This window comes from Bombina bombina, chromosome 1 (genome assembly GCF_027579735.1).
Source record: "Bombina bombina isolate aBomBom1 chromosome 1, aBomBom1.pri, whole genome shotgun sequence".
NCBI classification, from domain to species: domain Eukaryota; kingdom Metazoa; phylum Chordata; class Amphibia; order Anura; family Bombinatoridae; genus Bombina; species Bombina bombina.
Window position 1 is genome coordinate 916,090,057 of NC_069499.1, and position 10,664 is coordinate 916,100,720.

General features: G+C 37.4%; 1 protein-coding gene across 1 annotated transcript in view; it reads right to left on the reverse strand.

The window, feature by feature from the left end:
- The window catches only part of DYNC1LI2 (dynein cytoplasmic 1 light intermediate chain 2), a 326,410-nt gene extending 315,994 nt beyond the window's left edge, over positions 1–10,416 (reverse strand). Inside the window, exons 1-2 of the mRNA XM_053700389.1 lie at positions 10,260–10,416; positions 6,500–6,573 (exon numbers count right to left, since the gene is read on the reverse strand). Of these exons, the coding sequence (XP_053556364.1) occupies positions 6,500–6,573; positions 10,260–10,345 (160 nt within the window). The 5' untranslated portion in view covers positions 10,346–10,416. The remainder of the gene's footprint in view (positions 1–6,499; positions 6,574–10,259) is intronic.
- Between the last annotated feature and the right edge of the window lie 248 nt (positions 10,417–10,664).

The following is a 10,664-nucleotide window of genomic DNA, read 5'->3' on the forward strand; positions in this document are numbered from 1 at the left end:
CCAAGATGTGGATCTCCACTCAAGAGTCACTAGAGAGGGAGGGAATAAAAACAGCCATTTTCCGCTGAAAAGATTAATCCACAACCCAAAAAAATAAGTTTATTTTCATAATTGAAAGAAAAAAAAAAACTTAAAACATCAGCAGAAGAATCAAACTGAAACAGCTGCCTGAAGAACTTTTCTACAAAAAACTGCTTCCGAAGAAGGAAATACATCAAAACGGTAGAATTTAGTAAATGTATGCAAAGAAGACCAAGTTGCTGCTTTGCAAATCTGATCAACTGAAGCTTCATTCTTAAAAGCCCACGAAGTGGAGACTGATCTAGTAGAATGAGCTGTAATTCTCTGAGGCGGGGCCTGACCCGACGCCAAATAAGCTTGATGAATCAAGAAGCCAAGGAAATAGCAGAAGCCTTCTGACCTTTCCTAGGACCAGAAAATAAAACAAATAGACTGGAAGTCTTCCTGAAATCTTTATTAGCTTCCACATCATATTTGAAAGCTCTTACTACATCCAAAGAATGCAAGGATCTTTCCAAAGAATTATTAGGATTAGGACATAAGGAAGGGACAACAATTTCTCTATTAATGTTGTTAGAATTCACAACCTTAGGTAAAAAATGAAAAGTCCGCAAAACTGCCTTATCCTGATGAAAAATCAGAAAAGGAGATTCACAAGAAAGAGCAGATAGCTCAGAAACTCTTCTAGCAGAAGAGATGGCCAAAAGGAACAACACTTTCCAAGAAAGTAGTTTAATGTCCAAAGAATGCATAGGCTCAAATGGAGGAGCCTGTAAAGCCTTCAGAAACAAATTTAGACTCCAAGGAGGAGAAATTGATTTAATGACAGGCTTAATACGAACTAAAGCCTGTACAAAACAGTGTATATCAGGAAGTATAGCAATCTTTCTGTGAAATAAAACAGAAAGAGCTGAGATTTGTCCTATCAAGGAACTTGCAGACAGACCTTTATCCAAACCATCCTGAAGAAACTGTAAAATTCTAGGAATTCTAAAAGAATGCCAGGAGAATTTATGAGAAGAACACCATGAAATGTAAGTCTTCCAAAACTCTATAATAAATCTTTCTAGAGACAGATTTATGAGCTTGTAACATAGTATTAATCACTGAGTCAGAGAAACCTCTATGACTTAGTACTAAGCGTTCAATTTCCATACCTTCAAATTTAATGGATTTGAGATCCTGATGGAAAAATGAACCTTGAGATAGTAGGTCTGGCCATAACGGAAGTGGCCAAGGCGGGCAACTGGATATCCGAACCAGATCCGCATACCAAAACCTGTGTGGCCATGCTGGAGCCACCAGCAGCACAAATGCTTGTTCCATGATGATTTTGGAGATCACTCTTGGAAGGAGAACTAGAGGCGGGAAAATGTAAGCAGGATGTTAACACCAAGGAAGTGTCAGCGCATCCACTGCTTCCACCTGTACATCCCTGGACAGGTATCTGGGAAGTTTCTTGTTCAGATGAGAGGTCATGAGATCTATCTCTGTAAGACCCCACATCTGAACAATCTGAGAAAATACATCTGGATGGAGAGACCACTCCCCTGGATGTAAAGTCTGGCGGCTGAGATAATCCGCCTCCCAATTGTCTACACCTGGGATATGTACCGCAGAGATTAGACAGGAGCTGGATTCCGCCCAAGCAAGTATCCGAGATACTTCTTTCATAGCTTGGGGACTGTGAGTCCCACCCTGATGATTGACATATGCCACTGTTGTGATATTGTCTGTCTGAAAACAAATGAACGGTTCTCTCTTTAACAGAGGCCAAAACTGAAGAGCTCTGAGAATTGCAGGGAGTTCTAAAATATTTATTGGTAATCTCGCCTCTTGAGATTTCCAAACCCCTTGTGCTGTCAGAGATCCCCAAACAGCTCCCCAACCTGAAAGACTTGCATCTGTTGTGATCACAGTCCAGGTTGGCCGAACAAAAGAAGCCCCTTGAACTAAACAACGGTGATCTATCCACCACGTCAGAGTGTGTCGTACATTGGGATTTAAGGATATTAATTGTGATATCTTTGTATAATCCCTGCACCATTGGTTCAGCATACAAAGCTGTAGAGGTCTCATGTGAAAACGAGCAAAGGGGATCGCGTCCGATGCTGCAGTCATGAGACCTAAAACTTCCATGCACATAGCCACTGACGGGAATGACTGAGACTGAAGGTGCCGACAGGCTGCAACCAATTTTAAACGTCTCTTGTCTGTTAGAGACCCTTGTCTGAGGAATCAAGAAACTTTTTGGTAAATTGATCCTCCAACCATGTTTCCGAAGAAACAACACTAGTTGATTTGTGTGAGATTCTGCAGTACGTAAAGACTGAGCTAGTACCAAGATATCGTCCAAATAAGGAAACACTGCAACACCCTGTTCTCTGATTACAGAGAGTAGGGCACCTAGAACCTTTGAAAAGATTCTTGGAGCTGTTGCTAGGCCAAATGGAAGAGCAACACATTGGTAATGCTTGTTTAGAAAAGAGAATCTCAGAAACTGATAATGTTCTGGATGAATCGGAATATGAAGGTATGCATCCTGCAAGTCTATTGTGGACATATAATGTCCTCGCTGAACAAAAGGCAGAATAGTCCTTATAGTCACCATCTTGTAAGTTGGTACTCTTACATAACGATTCAAAATTTTCAGATCCAGAACTGGTCTGAATAAATTTTCCTTTTTTGGGACAATGAATAGATTTGAATAAAACCCCAAACCTTGTTCCTGAAGAGGAACTGGCATGATTACCCCTGAAGACTCCAGGTCTGAAACACACTTCAGGAAAGCCTGAGCTTTTACTGGATTTGCTGGGATACGTGAGAGAAAAAAAATCTTCTCAAAGGAGGTCTTACTCTGAATCCTATTTGATACCCTTGAGAGACAATGCTCTGAATCCATTGATTTTGGACAGATCTTATCCAAATATCCTTGAAAAATCTTAATCTGCCCCCTACCAGCTGAGCTGGAATGAGGGCCGCACCTTCATGTGGACTTAGAAGCTGACTTTGGTTTCCTAAATGGCTTGGATTTATTCCAATTTGAGGAAGGCTACCAATTGGAAGCAGAATCCTCGGGGGGGGAGGATTGAGTTTTTGTTCCTTATTCTGACAAAAGGAAGCCTAGATTTACCCATAGGTTTTTTATCCTGAGGCAGAAAAACTCCCTTTCCTCCAGTGACAGTTGAAATAATAGAATCCAACTAAGAACCAAATAAATTATTAACTTGGAAAGAAAGAGATAGTAATCTAGATTTAGATGTCATATCAGCATTCCAAGATTTAAGCCACAAAGCTCTTCTAGCTAATATAGCTAAAGACATGGATCTAACATCAATTTTGATAACAAAAACAGCATCATAAATAAAATGATTAGCATATTGCAGTAAGCGAATAATGCTAGATAAGTCAGAATCCAATTCCTGTAGCACTAAATTTTCCAACCAGAAAGTTGATGCAGCCGCAACATCAGCCAAAGAAATTGCAGGTCTGAGAAGATGACCTGAATATAAATAGGCCTTCCTTAGATAAGATTCAAGCTTCCTATCTAAAGGATCCTTAAAGGAAGTACTATCTTCCATAGGAATAGTGGTACGTTTAGCAAGAGTAGAAATAGCCCCATCAACTTTGGGGATTTTTTCCCAAAACTCTATAGATTTTGCTAGTAAAGTATACAATTTTTTAAACCTTGAAGAAGGAATAAAAGAAGTACCTGGCTTATTCCATTCCTTAGAAATCATACCAGAAATAGCCTCAGGAATAGGAAATTAGACTGAACGTCAAGAGGACTGGTTACCTCAATATCCAAAGTAATTAACACTTCTTTTAATAAAGAACGCATATACTCTATTTTAAATAAATAAGTAGATTTGTCAGTGTCAATGTCTGAGGAAGGATCTTCTGTATCAGATAGATCCTCATCAGAAGAGGATAAATTATTATGTTGTTGGTCATTTGAAATTTCATCATCTAAATGAGAAGTTTTAAAAGACCTTTTACATTTATTAGAAGGTGGAAATGCAGACAAAGCCTTCAGGATAGAATCAGAAACAAATTCTTTAAAATTTACATTTACTTTTTTGGCGCCAAAAAATACCCGGAAATGACACACTCGCGTCACTAATGACGCCGCCGTGTGAAAGGTCTCGGCGTCAAGTATGACGCCGGAAATGACGAAATTGCATCATAGACGTATTTTTTCGCGCCAAGAATGACACAATAAAGTTAAGCATTTGACGCACCCGCGGAAATAATACCGCCCGCAATTTGCAAAAAGTAGTCAATTGAAAAAAAGACTAAACCCCAGGTAAGAAAAAATTTTCTTAAAAAAATGTTTATATTCCCCAAATATGAAACGGACAGTCTGCAGAAGGAAATACATGAACCTGACTCATGGCAAATACAAGTACAATACATATATTTAGAACTTTATATAAATGCATAAAGTGCCAAACCATAGCCGAGGTGTCTTAAGAAATAAAAACATACTTACCAAAAGACACCCATCCACATATAGCAGATAGCCAAACCAGTACTAAAACAGTTATCAGTAGAGGTAATGTTAAATTGAGAGTATATTGTCGATCTGAAAAGGGAGGTAGGAGATGAATCTCTACGACCGATAATAGAGAACCTATGAAATAGACCCCCGTTAGGGAAATCATCATATTCAATATACCAAGTGATAATCCCTTCACGTCCCTCTCACATTCGCTGTACTCTGAGAGGAATCGGGCTTCAACAATGCTGAGAAGCGCATATCAACTTAGAAATCTTAGCACAAACTTCACCACCTCCATAGGAGGCAAAGTTTGTAAAACTGAATTGTGGGTGTGGTGAGGGGTGTATTTATAGGCATTTTGAGGTTTGGGAAACTTTGCCCCTCCTGGTAGGATTGTATATCCCATACGTCACTAGCTAATGGACTATTGCCAATTACATGAAAGAAATTACATTTGCCCTGCAGTGATACCTGCAGACACCTGGAAGCTGGCAAAAGTCAGCGAGTCTGTGTATTCCGTGCAAGAAGCTTGGGGTCATAACTAGGTGGTGAGGGTGTGCCTAAGCAGTCCAGGAGCATGAGAAGAAAAAAGAAAGCATCAGGGAGGGGCAATTTTGACCATCCTCAGCACAAAAAGCATTACAGGGTTGCAAAATAAAAGACTGAGGTGCTTTTATGCCCCTATAGAGCGGTTAATGTTGGGAGTACTGGGCACAGCTGATGTTATCTCTCTGCTCGGCTGTCAGGCTGTGCAAGAGCTCTGCTACTGCATACTACAAACAGAAGTAGCACAAAAGCTGGTCACCTCAACCCACTTGTTCCCAGTGCTAAACAAAACCACCAATGCTTCAGGATTTGGGCTATGCAAACTCCACACACCCCTACAGTCTCATTTTTCTAGGAGGCAGGAAGGGGTTTTACATACAGGTAGCCTTAAAAGTCTGGAACCAGAAGTTAAATTATTATAGCCAAGACTCCCTTTAGGTTATTCCGTACTTTGTTGGCATATTGTATCCTTATTTCCATCCTTTGTTGCAGAACATTACAAACTATTCCTACATGCAAGGTTAAAGGGACATGAAAGCACATTTTTTTCTTTTGTGACTCAGATAGAACATACAATTTTAAACAACTTTCCAATTAATTTCTATTATTAATTTTGCTTCATTCTCTTGATATCTTTTTTTAAAGCAGCAGCAATTCACTGGGTAATTCCATAAAAAAGGCAACTTGCCACAGTTTTCAGTTTACTTCTATCATTAAACTTGTGTTGTTCTCATGTTATTCTTTGTTGAATAGATATCTAGATATATTACGTACACGTGTCTGAGCACTATATGACAGGAAATAGTGCCGTCATCTAGTGCTCTTGCTAATGTATAACGTTGTTGGAAAACTGCTGCCATATAGGGCTTAATTTCTCAATCCAAGGTGGACAGGGGCGTACATATTTGCCCATGTCTGCAAGAGCACTCCTCTGGTGGGCAGCAGTTCGCTGCCCAAATTTAACATTACACACTAGTGCTCCTTTGTGCTAGTGTGCAACCCAGCCCCCTGCCCGTGCCCAGCCGATCATGCATAACCGACGATTTTCTAAGAGGTGTAGAATTGGGTAGGGAAGCAGTGGTCTAATTACCGCTGCTTGATAAATCCTGACTGTCAAAGGGAGGAGAAGGGCTTGATAAATAGTGCTGCAGACACGTGCACACTCCTGAAATTGCTTTCCTGCTTTTCAACAAAGGATAACAGAAAACGAAGAAACATTGATAATAGAAGTAAATTAAAAAGTTGTTTAAAATAGTATGTTCTGTCTGAATCATGAAAGAAAAATATGGAGTTTTATGTCCCTTTAATATCAAATTAGGGTAGTTTTTTTTCTAAGCAGATTAAAAAAAAAAAAAAAAAAACGCTATTAATTTGTAGAAGTACTGCAATTAATGACCATTTCAAGAGGCAATACCAGCAGTTGGCACTTACCAAACACCAGAATGTTTCTCCCAGAGGGTAATTTGGAACTTGCTCTGGTGGACACTTCACTAAGAATTGATGACCTAAAAAAAAAGAAAAAAAAAATATATTAGAATGTAATTTTGTTACACAGTTTTATTTCAAAATGCTAAAAAAATAAATTAAAAAAACACAACTGATGAAGTATTTTAAATCAATCTGTATGCACCCCTTTTAACTGAGCTTGAGAAAACAATTAGCTCATTAACTCCTCACATAAACCTACCATTAAAAGGCTGAGATGACTAAATATAGCACTGTTTTACATTCGTACTGCAATCACGTTGTATTGCTAGCATATAAGATTTAGAAAATGGAAGAAAAAAAAAAAGTTTGTGACCTAAATTAAAAAGAAATAAAATTACTATAAATTGTTCATTGAAAAAAAATATATAAAAAAGTGTTGTTATGTCTATTTAAAAGGTTTATAAAGCTCTAATCTTGCAAAAAAAAAAAAAAGTTTATTTTGACTTTGAAACTAAAATAAAATGCATATCTGTGTAATACTGGATTTGTGGTATAGAACTATACTAGCTGATAAACTTAAAGGGACATTAAACCCCAAATTTTTCTTTCGTGATTCAGATAGACAATATAATTTTAAACAACATTCCAATTAACTTCTATTATCTAATTTGCTTCATTCTTTAGATACCCTTTGTTGAAGAAATAGCATTCACATGGGTGAGCCAATCACACGAGACATCTATGGGCAACCACAATCAGCATCTACTGAGCATATCTAGATATGCTTTCCAGCAAAGGATATCAAGAAAATGAAGTAAATTAGAAAGCTGCTTATAATTGCATGCTCTTTCTAAATCATGAAAGAAAAAATATGGGTTTCATGTCTCTTTAAAGTGATGGTAAACTTACCTTCTATTTGATCGAGTATTTTGTTTTTTGGCCACAATCAATAGGTGTTTAATCAATTTCTTTCCATTTTATGTTCAGCAAAGTTATTGCATTTATAAATAGTTATCGGCGCTTTATAAATTCAACCCTTTTTTTTTTTTTATTCTTGATCACGTTTTTATTTTCTCCAATTGAAAATCTGGCCGTTAGGCAGCCATCACCCGAAATCATCCACCTCCTTGGACGGCCCGATTTTCAATTGAAAGAGCTAAAAAAAAAAAAAATAGAAGTCGCGATATCTTTGCTTACAGTAAGACTGGAAAAAAAAAATAATGAATTAAACTCCTATTGATTGGGGCCAAAAAATCTAATACTCGATCGAATAGAAGGTAAGTTTACCTTCACTTTAACTCCAACAACTCTATTGGTGGACAGTGAAGTGCCCACAAATATTAATAGAAAAAAAGAACATGAACAACAAAAATATAATAATACATTTTTAAATACAACACCTACAGCTGCACTTCTCGTGTGGGCCGGCAATTCTCTAAGGGACCAAGTGTTACTTTAACTGTGTGCTTAACACTTTTACAGGTTTTAAACACCTAACTTTGCAGGATTGATCTTGATAAAATGACATGCTCTAACGAATTAGAGGGTTCAATCTTTGCACTAGAATGTCCCTTTAAAGGGACAGTCAACTCCAAAATTTTTATTGTTTAAAAAGATAGATTATTACCCATTCCCCAGTTTTGCACAGCCGACATGGTTATATTAATATACTTTTTACCTCTCTGATTACCTTGTATCTAAGCCTCTTCTGAGAGCCCCCTGATCACATGACTTTATTATCTATTGACTTGCATTTTAGCCAATTAGTGCTGGGTTGTGCAAAACTTCACAGGTGTGAGCACAATGTTATCTATATCTCCCACATGAACTAGCAGTCTCCTGTTGAGAAAAGCAAATTTAAAAAGCATGTGATAAGAGGCTGTCTGTAGTGGTTTAAAAAAGGCAGAAATTTATAAAAGTATATTAATATAACAATGTCCGTTGTGCATATCTGGGATATTGGAAGTAAAGGCATTATCTATCTTTTTAAACAATAACAGTTTTGGTGATGACTGTCCCTTTAAGTCATACAGAAATAGAATGTCTCATAATTAGTTTACTTCTAAATATTACCTAGTCTAACAGAGACAGACATCTAGCAGAATTAGAGGATCAGCATAGCTTGACAGACCAGGGTGTGGTATTCCTAAAGGCAGTTTGGCAAGATTAAACACTCAGAATCTTGTGACGCTTCATCAAGTTGTAATAAAAATGTATATAATATTACACTTTCTTTTACACACACACCTCTAAAATACATTACACAAGAGAAGGCTATAATAAGCATTATAAAAGCATAACAGTAACTACTAACTTGGTATAAAAGTAAGCAATAATTTATTATAAAAAGTAAAAGGACTTTTTTTTTCTTTTCTTTTTTAAAGAATAGAGGGGGGGCACAAACACAAACCTATACAAAATGAATATTGATGAACACTAATCCACTGCAATGCAGAGAGTGATCAAGTATATACAAAAATCTCAGATAGATTTCCTCTGTACTACTATTCCTGAAGTGCTGACAGCAGTGGATTGCACCTTGTGGTAAACATTACATTATATCAACTGACAGCTAAATATTGCATTACAAAGAAATTAATCATTATTACAAATTTCTGGTATGGTCAAAGAAATCTATTTATTTAAACTCTGAATTGGCCTGATAGACAATGTTCTAAATAGTATATAAAAATTGGAGATGTTATCTTAACCATCAGAAATGAAGTTGGTACCAAGTGACATAATAGTCAATAAAAATGTTTCTAGTAAAATGTGAGTGCATGAGCCATACATACATAAAAGCTGAAACTGTGCTAGCCTTTACTAGATACATATTTACTGACACATGAATTTTTCAAACTGCTTCTATCTAGAACTGAAATATTCTTGTGTGAATTTTAAATTTTTATCATGTCCCTTTAATGTTTTTTGGGGTGAATAAATTACATCACATTTCAGAGTGCAATAAACTGGTGCTGATTTTAGGAAGTCAAAAAACAAACAAACACAATGATCAACAGCACCTAAGTCAAAAAACAAACAAACACAATGATCAACAGCACCTACTACACTTCTCACAAGCAAAGAATATTTAATATTTAATGTATTATGTCATTTTAAAATTAACTTGTGTTAGCAATAAAATATTTATATATATATATATATATATATATATATATATATATATATATATATATATATATCATGCACACACACCTATATACACAATGGGGCGGGTTAGCAGATTGTATCGGTCCTTAAACTTTATCAGAGAAAGTGCAGCCTACTCTTGACAGGCAAGAATTTGCAAGTCTACATCCCTTTATATCATTTTATGTCCTCTTGTAACAGGGAAGATGCAAGTCACAGTAATCTTGTACACAAAATATAATCAGGGATGTTGCTACCAGATTACAAACTGGAAATCAGACATCCCTATATATAACATTGTGCAGACTGGTAACTTTTTCCATGCTCCTAAAAGTAAGACAATAATAAATTCTAAGGCCTTAATATCAGAACCCTTGTGTGTTTACGTGTCAAGCAACAAGGTCTCACTTGTATGTACTAAAACCACAGCCGAGACCTCCTCTCTGATATACCGGGCAATATTCCCAAGCGCACAGCTGCGTCTCTTATGTGAGGGCTCCAGTGACAGGGCTGGGAAAGTTGTACCAGGACTGCAGAATACAAGTGATTTTTTTTTCTCCACAGGACCCTAAATATGATTCGAACCCAGCCCTGAACCCTCCATGCTCCTCACCAAAGGCTCTGTCCCTCGTCTTCCTCACCCCCCGCTCCAGGTGCCTCCCCCCGGTCAGCGCCCAGCAGTTTCCTATCCAGAGCCATCTTGCCACTGCGGCCACCACAAAGAATTACATCACCCGCTCTTGCTAAAGGTCCCCGCCGGGTGGGAAGACTTTACAGCGCCTGAGCCAGACATGTAATAGACCGCTTTTAAGTATAGTTATAGGATGCGCAATATCTAAACCTTGAGTTAGTACAGCCGACTGCATCCTTCATTCTAGAATCATAGGGGTCGATATGTATTATTGTCTCAGGCAATTTGTTAGTTAACTAAAGCGTCTGTAAGGATGATGTCATTAGATGTCGTGTTCATACAGCGCCACCTAAAGTTAATATTTTGTCACTGCAAAGGCTGTAGACT